At 46.7% G+C, this 14464-nt stretch overlaps 1 protein-coding gene across 1 annotated transcript; it reads right to left on the bottom strand.

Annotated features, from left to right (window-relative positions):
- Nucleotides 1-2198: 2198 nt before the first annotated feature.
- On the bottom strand, nucleotides 2199-7198 carry SOX4 (SRY-box transcription factor 4). The gene has a single exon (XM_077143637.1). The coding sequence runs from the start codon at nucleotides 6366-6368 to the stop codon at nucleotides 4926-4928; it is 1443 nt and encodes a 480-aa protein (XP_076999752.1). The 5' UTR covers nucleotides 6369-7198; the 3' UTR covers nucleotides 2199-4925.
- Between the last annotated feature and the right edge of the window lie 7266 nt (nucleotides 7199-14464).

Raw genomic sequence — 14464 nt, 5'->3', positions numbered from 1 at the left:
CTACCTTCCACCCTGAAAAACCCAGATAATTTCTGATTAAACATTCTGACCCAGAGCATTTCCCCAATCAACTCTGATAATTCTAAGGCCTAGGCTTATAAAATAGCAAATACTTGGTAAATGTTGATTTCCACTTCCTAACCCTTTGCCTTCTCTTTTCTCAATCCATCAGTGCCTCCAGTCCCCTCAAGAGCAGTGTAAGCACAAATCCAGGAAGCCGTTTAATGTACTCAGCCCACCATGTCAGCTTGCATACTACTTATTTTTTCTTGACACTTAAAGGAATTCAACTAGGAACTAATAAAAGCTGCTAAAGCAAATATCATTCATTCACATTTCTGATGGACAGCAGGGTCACACATGCAGAATCTTTAAAGAAAAGTTGCTTAATATTCTTAAAAGAAAATGAAACTGATTCTTTTCTATCGATCCAAATTATATGAAAGAAAATGTCATACTAAGCTATTTGGTTTCTCAGATTTCTTAGGCCTTGCACCACATACACCCTTTATGAACAAAAATCGATAGGGAAGGAGTACAAAAACGGCTCTTGCTAAATATTTACTCTATCACCTGCTAGGAAGGACACAAACATTTTTATCAAATTTTGTAGAAAGATATTTATAGCATCTGCCTGTATATGGATCATTAAGGGAAAATAAACAGTTCAAGCAGAAAAAAGTTAGGAAGTAAAAATGTAATTTAACAGATATGCAACATTTAAAAAAATATATGCATCATATAGACTTCATTTACGTCAATGATTTAATACTTTAGATCTTAAACACTGAACAATCATGTACTGTTATTACAATGAAAAAAATGAAATTTAAGCATCTTATAGAGTCCTTCTTCCTTCTGCAAAGGTCTTTTAAGAGGCTTAAGATGCCAGGTTGTTTTCAGATCTTTGTCAAAAAAAAGGGGATTTTTTTTTTTTTTTTGCAGAACACAAATGCAATTACAACTAAATAGATTAGCAGAATATAGTAATGAAAAAATTGGAAAGTAGTAGCTATAATGACTTTAAAAATAAATATTGAAACACAGGTTATACTGTTGGTGTAGGGGAAAGAAATTGCTTTTCATTGACCAAAAAAAAATTGCTTGGACTATAGACTCCAAAAATCTCTCCTTTCAGCTGTACATTCCAGGATAAAAGATACCTTCTTACTTAAAAGCAGCCCTGTTGATTAAGGGATTATTTCCAAACACTGAGCTTGGTAACCCCTTCTCCAGGGCTGAAAAACTAGAAGACACAATACGCATTTTTAATTAACAGATATTTGGAAATGAAGATGGGCTTTGTTAGTTAATGGCAATTGTTAAGCCTCAAAATAAGCAGGAAATATTTCTATTTAGCAAATAGTACATTCCAAACCAATACAGGCTTTAGGAAAAATCCAAGACACTTTTTCTCCTTGCACATACGTCTCAATACTGCTGTGCCTGATGCTTATAAAAATCATAAATCTGCCTACATCCAGAAAGTAAATGCTGAAGTAAGTGCTATTCACAGATTGGAGAGAGAGCTTTGCTCTTAGTCCTCTGTCAACACCCCACCCCTACTGCTGCATTTCTTTTACATTAATACTCATGTTGGGCATGGCATGAAATGGAGATTTCTAGCACGATGTAAGCCTTTCTGCTTTGAGGGGAACATTTTTATACAACTTTTACATTTTGAAATTGGTTAAGTGTTCTCATTCACAATATACTGATAATCTAACAGGTTTATTTGTTTTTAATCTGCAGGAAATAATTCCAGCCATCGTTAGAAGGTATTCCTGGGCAAGTGAAGGAGAAAGCAGCTTTAAAAGAATAAATGAAAAAAAAAAAAAAAAAGACCAGAAAGCTAGTTTCATCTGTGTATTCTGTCCATGTTGCCTCCCTCCCCATCACTCACCCCATTTAAAAAATTTCAAGACAATGGGTGTTTACTGAAATGTGGTAAACTCAGAAAATTCCTAGAAAGCATGTAGAGTTGACACAATTCTGCGGACGCCAACAATTCAGGGTCAGGGCCTGCCAAATCTGGCTGAGAGGAACTCCATATTCCTCAGGAAGATGGCATTTAACAGGCTCCTCTCCGAGAACTTATTTCTTTCAAACCTAAGGCAGATGGTATAGTCCCTAAGCTGTTAAAGCCCTCCCAATCTCAGGCGTTGGGCATAAATAATGACAAAAGTCAAGATTTAGGGTTCAGTTCCAGCTGATTTTATTTCCTTCTCAAAAAAAAGTTATTTACAGAAGGTATATATCAACAATCTGACAGGCAGTGAACTTGACATGATTAGCTGGCATGATTTTTTCTTTTTCTTTTCCCCCAAACATTGTTTTTGTGGCCTTGAATTTTAAGACAAATATTCTACACGGCATATTGCACAGGATGGATGGCAAAAAAAAAGTTTAAAAACAAAAACCCTTAACGGAACTGCCTTAAAAAGGCAGACGTCCTAGTGCCTGTCATGTTATATTAAACATACATACACACAATCTTTTTGCTTATATAATACAGACTTAAATGTACAAAGATGTTTTCCACTTTTTTCAATCTTTAAACACAACAGCTATAAACCTGAACACATATGCTATCATCATGCCATAAGACTAAAACAATTATATTTAGCGACAAGTAGAAAGGATTAAATAGTCAAATACAAGAATGAAAAACGCAGTACATAGTGTCGCGAACTCAAATCGGCATTTAGATAGATCCAGTGGTTTAAACGGCACGTTTTTGCTCATAAAAAAAGTGCAAAAAAGATGTGGTTTACAAATTAAAGCTACAGAATCCCTTTTTGCTGTAAATGCACCAGTTTTAAAGCCTCTGGACAAATAGTATGGTTTTTCGTAAAAGCATACAGTGTTTGGGCTAATTCTCCTCCCCTTTTTTCTAAGACGGGGGTTGAAGGGTGGACACTGGTGGCAGGTGAAGGGATACTGTCACTTTAAGAAGCCTGCAGATTGAAGTGTAAACATGGAGAAATCAGGGGCTGATTTTCTTAAACTGTGTGAGATATTAACCAGCCGCCCTATTATAAAATCAGGAAATCCAAACAGCGATTTACACCGATTATCACCCCCTTTATATATTTTTTACAAAAATACACTGAGAAAATAATCAAACGTTTTCATCTCTCTTGTCTTTTTTTGTTTTTTTAAAAGTGTCAAAAGTCTACATTTAAATATAAAAAATTAAAAGTTAAAACTCTAGCCCTTCAGTGAAGGAGACATAAAATGGCGTGGGTAACAACAACTACCAAAAAAAAATTTTTTTTTGTTAAAGGAAAAGAAAAAAGGAAGGAAGAGGAAGGAAGAAATAAAGGAAATAGAAAGAAGGAAACCGAAAGTAAAAGAGAGAAAAGAAAAAAAAAAGGGGGGACAAAATAAGAAAAAAAAAATGTTTGGCCAGTATAAATACGTCCACATATAAAATGGCATCTGATTACATTTACAAGGAAAAAAAAAATACGAGGATGGAGCATCGGTGAGGGAAAAAAACACATCTTCTCATTTACACCTAGAAGGAAGAAACACATACATACTGAGAAAAAATTTGGTCCTGAATTGTTTTTTTTTTCATAAGTCCAGCACAGATTTGAGTTGCGTTTGAATCCTTTAAAGAGTTAAGAATGAAAAAAAGCTGGTGATAATTTTGTTGTAGGAATCAAACATAGCGCCATCTATCTGCTTTTTATATTATCCTACACTATTTTAAAAACTGCTCAACAGTCTTATACAGAAATCTCTTAAAAGATAGACAGGATAACATGCTATATTAACCCCACCAGTGAAATAATCCAACACCATCACGATTCCGATTAAGAGAAGAAAAAAACTTTTTTTTTTCTTTTTTCCCCGAAACTACTCGCCCTCCACTGCCCCTGTACCACACCAGCAGTCTCCTGTTTGCAGCCTCGGGCCCGAGTTGCTGCACCTCGCGGACTCTGCGGACACACGGAGGGCGGGGGCCGAGCAGCCGCCGCCCCCACCCGGACCGTGCACCTCCTCTTCAGCTTCCTCCTCAGCCCCCCGGGCGCGGCCTGCCCGGCCCCCGCCCCCCGCCGTCGTGGCTTCCACCTGGGTTTCTCGGTTCACTTCCCAGCGCGGGTCACTCCTGCCTCCTCCCCCCCCCCTCAAGATCGCCTCCTCCCGCCGCAGAAGCAGGAAGAAAAAAAAAAAATAACAATAATCATAAGGAAAAGATGAAGAAAAAACGACCACCACCAACTGGCAATTCGCCGGCGCTGAGTCTCTCAGTCCAGGCGCCCGACACTGCGCGCCCCCCAGGCATGTGCCGTCGGCCACGGAGTTCCTCGCCCCGGAGCCTCCTCTCTCCTGCAGGAAAACGGGGGTGGGGGTGGGGGCAAGAACCCCCCCCCTCCAGACACGTGCCGGATTTTTTCCTCCTCTCACGACCAGGAAAATGAAATAAAATAAAACAAAAAACGCCAAGGTGGTGATGGAAAGGGGCGAGATTCCTCCAGTCTCTAAGCAACAGACAAACTCGGCTTCTCGTTGGGGGGGGGGGGGGTGTGCAGGCAAGTCCGGAAGCTCGCTGGAAGGATGGGGGGGAGGAGGTCTCTTCAAGCAGAGGGGAGGAAACTCGAAGTCGCTTTTTTTGCCATCAACAACAACATCAATAACATCAATAAAAGGTCGCCCCTGTGTACCCTCCGCCTCCTCCGCGTCCCTCCGGCGGGGCCGAGGCTGCCGGCCCGGGGCGGTGGGGGATGGGAGCGCGCGTCCAAAAACGCCGCGGCGCCGAAGCCCGCCCCTGCTCACTTTCCTTTTTATTTTATTTTTTTCTTTTCCTTTTTTTTTTTTCCTTCTCTCTTTCAACTCTTCATCTTCATTTTCTTTTTCTCCTCTCTTGACCCCCGCCCCCCCCGCCCCAGCCCTTCTTCTCCTGGCCCGCGCGCCCTTCAGTAGGTGAAGACCAGGTTGGAGATGCTGGACTCCAGCCAGTCTCCCGAGATCATCTCGCTCACCTCCGGCGTGCAGTAGTCCGGGAACTCGAAGTGCGAGCCGGAGCCGGGCTCCAAGTTAAAATCCAGGTCCCGGTCCAGCGCCGACGAGGAGCTGAAACTGCCCAGGGACATGCTCTCAAAGTTTGAGCTGGGGTTCAGGTCGAGTAGGTCGTCTTCGAACTCGTCGTCGGAGGACGAGGAGCCCGCGGAGGAGGAGGAGCAGGAGTGGGACGAGGCCGAAGAGGACGCGTGCGAGGGCGCGCTGGACGGGGCGGGCGAGGCGGCGCGCAGGCTGGCGTAGCTGCGGTGGTCGGCGGGCGAGCGGCCCGCGGCTGGCGACGAGGCGGCACTGCTACGGCCACTCAGGCTCGGCCCGTCGGGCGAGCAGCCCGCGCCCCCGTCCTCGTACAAGCCGAGAGGGTCGCTGGGGTCGGCGCTGGTGCCCACGCCGCCCACGGGCGACGCCGTCGCGCCCAGGCCGCCGAACAGGTAGACGCGCTTCACCTTCTTCTCCGCCAGGTGCTTGCCGGGGGTCGCGAGCGCTGCGGCGGCCGTGGCCGAGGCGGCGGTGGAGGCCGAAGTCGAGGTGCTGGGAGTCCGCGCCTTGTACAGCGAGTGGTGGTCGGCAGCCGCGGTGCCCAGGGGCAGCAAGGCGGCGGCCCCCGCCTGGTCGGCCGCGAAAGCGGAGGTGGCGGCTGTGGTGGTGGCTGCTTTCCCGCCGCCGCTGCCGCCCGCCAGGATCAGCTTGGCGTGAGGTTTGCTGACCCCGCCGCCCGCGCCGCCCGCCACTTTGGAGCCGCAGCTCTTCTTCAGCGCGGGTTTGGAGTTGGCGCCGCCGCCGCTCGCGCCGCTGCCTCCTCCCCCCGCGTGACCGCTCCCGCCACCGCCGCCCCCATGGCCGCCCCCGCCGTTGCCACCGACCTTGTCGCCCTTCTCTCCCGGCTTGGAGGCGGCGGCGGCGGCGGCCGAGGATCCGGAGCTGGCGTTGCCGGACTTCACCTTCTTCCTGGGTCGGTACTTGTAGTCGGGGTAGTCAGCCATGTGCTTGAGCCGCAGCCGCTCCGCCTCCCGAATGAAAGGGATCTTGTCGCTGTCTTTGAGCAGCTTCCAGCGTTTGCCCAGCCGCTTGGAGATCTCGGCGTTGTGCATGTCGGGTGACTGCTCCATGATCTTGCGCCGCTCGATCTGCGACCACACCATGAACGCGTTCATGGGCCGCTTGATGTGCCCGCTTGGCGTCTTGCACCAGCTTGGGTCGTCGGCCTTGCCGCCCGTGGAGGCGGTGGAGCCGGGCGTGGGGGAGGAGGCAATGCCCAGCTCGAGGCCGGCGCCCGAGTCCGAGCTCTCGCCGGCCAGCAGCGCTTCCGTGTTCTCGGCGTTGTTGGTTTGCTGCACCATGGCCCCGGCTCGGCGGGCGCCCACGCGCGCTCACACCCTCGCGGCGGCCGCGGCGCGATCGCCAGGCCCTCCCGGCTCCTGGGGCCGAGGTACAAGCCGAGCGAGAGGACGCGCGTGGCGGGCGGATGGGTCCCTCAACTCCTGGCCGGACGGAGGCGGGCGAAGAGAAAGTCCCCAAAAGATGCGGGCAAGAACTCCGCCTCTTGCTGAGGAGTTATAGTTCCCAGGCTGGAGCGTCTCTTTCTCTCCCTCTCTCCGTCTCACCGCGCTGCAGTTTGCTCTGTCTCTCGGCTCTGAGTCTGGAGACCGTGCTCAAGTGGAGAGGAGTTTCTTGAATGCTGGTTGCTGAAGCTTCCAATGCAAGTTTCTCGCCGCCTCCCAGGCAAGTTTTTTTCCTCCCCCCGCCCAGAAGCAGTTGATTCCAGTTCACAGGCGCTCGCTCTCAGGAGCTCAGGAAAGAGACATATTCTCTATCACTTAGTCCCTTTCCTACAATGCAAAGCAAAAAGAACTCTGGCTCCAGGACTCTCTGTGGGCGGAATCGGCAGTAAGGAGTTTGTGCAATTATTTTGTTGCAAGGTATGGAGCCAAAAAGCCTTCATGCAACAGACGGGCATGAATAAATGTATGTTCTCTCCTCCCTTCTTGCAGAAAGGAGCTGGTAATGGCAGAGTTGCTCCTATGCAGACTCTCAAAGAGCGTGCAAGAACTAGAGACCCGAGAGCGAAAGTGGCCTCTTCCCCTCACACACAGTTTCTCTTGCTGCAGCTTAGAGCAGACCCCAATTCCGCCTCGCGCCTCTTTATCCTTTCACAGTCTTGGCCGCAGCCAATCAGCCGCTGTAACCAACGCTTCCTCGTGCCAAGCCCCTCCTCCTGGCTTCCCATTGGCTTGGAACCCGATGCAATAATAATCTCCGCGTGCAATGAGAAGCTCCAAATCTGACCTCATTCCAATTTACAGAGCAAACTTTTTAAAAGGGCTAGAAGTACAGCTGAGATTTCTGCTGCCTTTTTTCCTTTTGGTGTGTGTGCGGGTGTGTGTCTAGTGTGTGAAGAGGATGTTAATGCATGAAATTATTAAGGGGAGACGAAAATGTATTCTAACCATTATGTTAGATAACAAGGAGCTTGGAAGGGGGAAGGGTGAAATACTGTAAATGGAAGCTTTCTGCCTAAAAGCCAAGTGATTATTTTTATTAGTTCTTTTCAGCATTGGAATAAAGAATCAGCCTCTCGTGCAAAATCTGTTCCTCAGCTCTTTCATAAAGCCAAGGATGTAAAAAGGGGGAGGAAAAGCCATAACAATAAATCAATGGATATTGAAAACCATTAAGAAAGTGGTACCTAGACACCTGTCATCACAATTATTTTAACAACTCTAGGTACGGCGCAGATGTTGATGTATTGTGTAAATCCCTTCAGAACAATTTTCTCACAGTTTGTGGAAGGCAGAGAAGAGGAATTTTTGCAATAATTGCTTGCTCTCTTAACCAAACAGGGGTTAACTATAGTTATTTAATGATTTAAACACCTCCATAAATCCTGGATAGCCCAAACAGAGGAGCTTTCAATTGGAATACATTAGGCAGTGTTCTATAATTAACTCCTTGGGCAAATATCCATAAGTTTCAGATAGGATGGGAATGGTGAGTCAAAGATGGGCATCGATTTTACTTTTTAAGAATCTGTTTTGTACCTTTTCAAAATTAAAGGTTGTTTAACTCTTTATGGCCCTCCCAAAGTGCCCCCCCTTTCTTCCTTATATATTTATTATTTGGTTCAAACAGAACTAAAAGGCCAAAGCAAAGAGAAAATTAGGAGATAACAGTAGAAAAAGAGACTAGGGCCTCTGGATTTATATAACACCTGGCTGCTGATCCCTCTTACTGATTTTCTAACCATGAGATGTGACAGTCTCAGTTTTCCTTATCCGTGAAAAGGGAACACTAAGAGCTACTCTATAGAGGATTACTGTGAGGGTATCACAAGTTTGTGACTATAAAGCACCTGGTGGGTGGTAAGTGAATGTTAATATCCTTCCCTTGGTGATTGAAATGCCAGAGAACCTCCCTTTACTAGAAGCAGGATGTTGCTCAGAAGCATGGTCTAAACCCGAGCATGGTCACTGATGTGAAAAAGTAATAGCATACGAGGATCATAGGGACAACCTTGTCATTCCAAAGATTTTTTTTTTTTTTAAGGAACTCAGTGAAGTATATCGTGAAGAATGTGACAAAGAAACGGTGGTTAGGTACTCAGAACACGTTAATTTAGCCACAAAAGTTACTTCAATCCATACGGCCTGAAAATTAGAATTTTAGTAAATATTGGCCTTCTCTTACACAATAATTGTACTTTTTTTGTTCTTTAGGCCAAAGATAGGTAATAGTAAGGCAGGGTCAACCCAACATAATTAAGCCAGCTGTTCGATTCAGAGCAACTAGTGTTAGCCAGCTGATTTCTCTTTATCTTGTCAAGCTTTCAAAGGATGGCAAGAGGCCCAGGTTTTCATATTTAGCATATTGCTGGAAAGAAACCCTTTGGGGATACCTGACTGGGTCTGTAAGGATCAACCATAAGTAAGAATATTTTGGGGGTAAAAGCAAATCATTTTTTGATTGTTAGTTACCCAACCTATATAATTTTTTTTAAAAAAGAGTAAAAAAAAATCCTAAAAAAACTGACAACTTTTTGCAAACCAATGTTAGGTGTGTTGTCCCTTTCATTTTCTCTGTGCACAGATAAACTGTCTGTTATCTGTATGACAAAAAATTATTCTAAGAGGTTTATTACCTATAAAATCAATATTTTCACTAGAATAAAAAGAGGAATACATTTTATATTTATTTTAGGAATAATAATAATAATAATAATGACTTGAGGGTCATTATTAACGACTTGAGGGTGTAGCTACCTTATAATAATTCAGAGTCAGGGTACCAGTGTAATTATAACTCAAAAGTCATTTCTGCTTCCATGATTGAACATGATGAGGGCAAAGTAAGTTAATCAAAGCAGTCATAGTAATTATGTTTATGCTTAAAGATTTTAAAAATTGTGAAAATAGCTACTGGCCCAATTCTTAGATGTATTTTCTAATTTTGGCAAATCCAATATGCCGTGGATTTTAAGACACCATAATGTTACATGCCACTAAGGAAGAAAAATTGCCAGTGAAACTGTGACAGGACATTGTTGAAAGATGCTACCCTATTTCAGAGATCTCTGAAATGAAAAGAAAATACTACCTCTTAGAATTGATGAAATACGATATTAGTAATTTCCATTGGCTTTATTAGAATATACATAACTGCTTAGACTTTTGAAGTAGGTACATTCTTATGTGTTACTAGATCCCTCAAGAGATAAGAAAACATGTGACAAATGGCCTTTTACTGAAGTCATCTCTGTTATTAAGTATATGCACACTGGAATGAATTTGACCTCTGAATACGAAATAGTGAGAACAGATTTCTGTGTTTTCATTATCTAACTTCATATACTTTGTAACCAGTCATCCATTGGTGACAACCTGCCTCCCCCTCCCCCCTCCTCCAATATCAGTTTTTAGTGGCCTCTACTGAATCAGTACTCAGTGTTCCCTCTGCTGGCTTTGTAGTACATGAAGTATTTTTCAGTGCTACTCTTTAAGCCATATTAGTAGTAAGCCGAGGTAATTTTGCAAAAATTCTGTTTTAGAATAATACACTAATTGTCTTTTGAGCAATGATGTTAGACATTTCAAATCTTGAATTAAGGTAAATATTTTATCTTACAGCTTTTATTCCATTAAATACTGCAATTCCATGTGAGATGTAAGTATAATAATGTGCTAATGCATTTCGTTTCTTCTCGTTCACAGCTGCACAACATAAAATCCCACATCCATAAAATAGTATGGGATATGGATGGAAAAAATTCTATCCTGCTCCTATAGTATATAAAGGGAGAAACTCAAAGGGAAATCAGTTTAACAATCCCCTGGATTTGCAAGATTTTATCTTGCCTTAGTTTTAGAAAGTATGATTCTAGGTGCTGGTCAGACCTGAAAAGCATTGAGTTCAAATAATAAAGAGGAAAAAACAGCCTGTTTCTGTTCCTTTAACTAGCAGATAAAGTAGCCCTTGGAAATTTAATGTTATAGGCCTTTGTCACTTGAAGGGCCCCAGGTATTTCAGTCCCACACTTTATGGGGAAAAACAAAAACAAAAATACAAAAAACTTCATCTAAGCCTGATGTACTTCTCAATCATGTAAACAAACATAATTTACACGTCATCCTTGTGGGCTGACAACGCTGTATAGGAACTGGACTTCCTATTTTGGGTTGCATTGAAAAATAATATATGAAAGTAATTGTTATTTGCAAAATATCAAAACAGAATTCTGGGGCAAAATGAAACGCATGATTTATTTTTTAACTCAGTGCAAGCTAGGTTATTAGAAACCACATTTCTATTAATTGTTACCACTTTTTCCTCATGACCAGTGATTAGCACGCAGTAGGCTGGAGTAAGCCGTGACTATCAGTGCCACCTCATTATTCCTTTCCTCTTGATTTTCTCATGAGAATAAGTACCGAATGAGAGTTTGCCTGGGTTACGTAGATTTAAAGCGTGTACACCGGCTTCTACTCGGGGTTTCTACTCTCTTTCTCTAGGCAGAATGAAGGCACACCCGCGGGAGCCTGGGTTGGCTCTGCATCCAGCAGCCCCCATCTGCAGCCAATCTGGGGACAAGCAGCCGCCAGGTGGCAGCGCTCAGCCTCCGATGCGCCCAGGAGGAGACGTGAGAAAAAGTGGGGAGGGTCAGAATTCGTTCTTCTCCCCCTTCCTCCTCTCTCAAGCCCCTATTATCCCCCACTACACTCTGTTCTTTAGGTAGCAGTTGAAACGATCGGCGAGTAATAGGGTGTGTCGGTGAGCTCGGATTAGTTTTCATAAATGAAAGTTTAGAGCAACCAACCGCCGCATCCTGTTCACTTGTCAGAAGCTCCCAGTGCCTGGGGAAACCGAGGGCTAGCCTCCCGTTTGAATTTAGCAGCTGAACTCGGAAGATTATCAATTACCGTGTCCGCATCATCTTGCTGAAGTGGAAACTAGTTAGATGGCAGTTTCTCCGCCAGCTGCTCTCGCGCTGCAGAGAAACGGCGCGCATTACTTAAGGAAAAGCCAAGGCCAGCCCTCCTCCTGAAACTAGGCTTTCCTCGGCCAGCACGCCTTGCCCTGAGCTCGTTCGCGCAGCCACCACTCTGCTCCTGCCCGAAACTCCGCCCTGATTAATGGGGCTCTGTCTGGTTCTGCAGCTGTGGCTGAGCCTCTCTTTTCGATTACAGTTACAGGGAGGAAATACATTGGGATCGACTCAGGCTGTGTTTTTTGGTGGAAAGTCTTTCCCACTGTAAACATGTTTCAGGCGATCCTGTCAGCGGCATTTTAACGCCGGTCTTGGTTCAGGTTTGACCGCGGGGAAGGAGCTAAAGGCGCGCACGCTCCCGTGCTACCGCGCGCCCAGACCTCCTGCTGAGTTGCAACTGGCCGCTGCTAGCCCGGGGTTGTGCCTGGGACGCTCGGCTCCCCCTCCCCCCCCCCCGCCCCCGCCCCCCGAGCCAGCTTGGCTCTTGGCCAGGGTGCCCAATTCCGTCACTGACCGGAACTGACAGCGACTTGGTCCCCTTCTCTTCTTGGTGTCCAGCCCCCTTCGCTCTGGACGCGGACAGGCTTCTTGGAAGCCTTGCCCAGGCTCACATCCCCACTGTGCGTTAGGAGCCCGCTCCGGCCAACACGACCTTCGTTCCCGCGCTGGGCAACCCCTCCCAGTCCCCGCAGGCGGAGGCACCATGCTTTGCTGTGAGTGTGCAGCTGCCTGCGCTCTTTCAGGAAGGCAAAGCAGGGTACGTTTGTGGCGGAGAGGGGAGATGGCAGAGAGTCACAGGGCCAGGGCAAGGAGACAATTGATAGTATCTAAATCCCTGGGACCTCGGAGGGGAGAGCAGCTCTCGGTGCCCTACCTCGCCCTTCTCTCGTGCAGGAAAGGCGGGGAGGGGGATGGTGTTCACCGAGTACACGACGGCCGGGAGGCACCAAAGGGTGCCAGGCGCCGTTACCAAGGGGTGCAGCCCGCCGCTCCGGGTGCTTCGCCCAGAGCACCTGTAGGAGGCAGTTTCAGGTCTAAGAGGAGGGAGCATATGGCAGGTAGATGGCAGGTAGAGGCTGCGAGGCGCAGTGACTTGGAAGCAAAGCTCTGCGCAAGGGCTGGGCTTGCTTTGTCCCACTTGGATTCACGTGGCTCTCTGCCTTTCCGCAGGCAATCGTGGCTGCCAGGACCGCGCGCCCGCATCCCTATGGGGCTGCCTACCCCCCCCCCGGGGCGCTCCGAAGCCACCCCAGTGACCCCATGCTCGGTGTGGGTGGGGGCACGTCCCTCTGGTTCCTCGCCCCTAACCCTTGTAGAAGCAGTTACAGTTGGAGCCCCGTGGGGAAAAGCGGCTGCTTTCACTTACGGAAAAATACTTAAACACAGAGCAACACAAAGCCAAAGATAGCAAACCAGTTGACCCGGGATTGGAGTTGTGCGAGGGCGGGCAGGGGTGCGCGTGTCTGCCAGGAAGGGAAACCCGCTGGGGAGTGGGCAGGAGAAGCGAAGTAAAATATCGGATAAGAGAAGAAGAGGAAGAGGGAATGGGAAGGAAGAAAGGAGCTTGATTGAAGAGATAGGAGGCGGGAAGGCTCAGCGACTGCACCCGCTGCCAAGTGACGGGGGTCAGAGGAGAGAGGCGGCGCGTGGCCGGCCGCAGGCTGACGGGCGGGCTCTGCCAGGCACCCGAGCTCTTCTCTCCAAGCCCTCCCATCTCTTGCTCTCGCCACAGCTCGACTTCACCCGGTGGCGGGGGCGGCATAGAGGGAGCTGGTGAAGATTGGGAGGGGAAGGGTGGGGCAGGGACCAAAGAGCCCAACGCTCCTGGACCGCGCGGGGCATGCTGTTGCGCACCTGGCACCCGGGACTCACCATCTGTTCCAAGCTCACCGTCTCTCGGGCCAGGGTGTGGGTCGGGAGACAGATAAAAAGGTACTGCCTGGGGAGTGGATGGCTTTGTGTCAACTGCCGCAATGAACCCTTGTCAATCGACGTTTATGGTGCCTACCCTGTGCCTCGCGCAGCCTCGGTCCAGCTGCCGGGCCCAGGAACTGCATCATCTGTTCTGCTATCCCGCAAGCGAAAAAATAATCTCGCGTATATTGTTGTACAATAAATTCAAAATCGGAGAATAACATATAAGCAAATTCACCGTGCTAAGCAGTGGAGATGACTCAGTTTGGGGGTCTAAAGCAGTGTTTGGTTTGGCAGAGTGACGTACGGAGGTTTGTGATTTTTCACTGCTTCCCTAAGTATGAGGCTCCCCAAGAACCACAAGCCCTCGCGCCTGCCCCATCCAAAGGATGGGAGTTCAAGCCAATAGTAATAACCATTTTAAAAAGGCGAGTGAGGCAATTATTTACAAACAATTACTAGAGCGTGTCCCCAACAGAACTCACCTTTACTAACTAGGTCCTGTACTACACTTTCACAACTCACGGATCAAAATGAACAACAATCGGGCCATGGTGGCTCAGCAGGAGGAGTTCTCGCCTGCCACGCCGGAGACCCGGGTTCGAGTCCCAGTGCCTGGCCCATGCAAAAAAAAGAACAATAAGTTAAAAACATTATTTAGTGATACTTTCTCTGGCTAGCAGGGTTCAAATAACTGAAGGCTAGCTCTTAAAACACTCAAAGTCAACTCATAACTTTTACAAATCTCAGACCCAAACCGCTGCCTGAAACATATTGTTGAAACAGATATTTAGGTAAAGTTGCTCTCCTCAAGTGACATTTGTGGATAATATAACCTACCATGTACATAATTAAAAAAAAAAATCAACATAATGCTTAAACTAGAATACAAAGGAGAAATATAAGCTATGTATTTTATAATAAAAAATATACATTTCAAATATGTGTATTCAGGCCATATTTCACAAATGCTGTCCACAATCTCTAAATGCCACCCACAATTCCTAAAGTTCTCCCTGGAGAGTGGTACTGTCCAGTTGTGAA

Source organism: Tamandua tetradactyla, chromosome 25 (genome assembly GCF_023851605.1).
Source record: "Tamandua tetradactyla isolate mTamTet1 chromosome 25, mTamTet1.pri, whole genome shotgun sequence".
NCBI lineage: Eukaryota > Metazoa > Chordata > Mammalia > Pilosa > Myrmecophagidae > Tamandua > Tamandua tetradactyla.
This window is presented reverse-complemented; position numbering and strand designations above follow the sequence as displayed.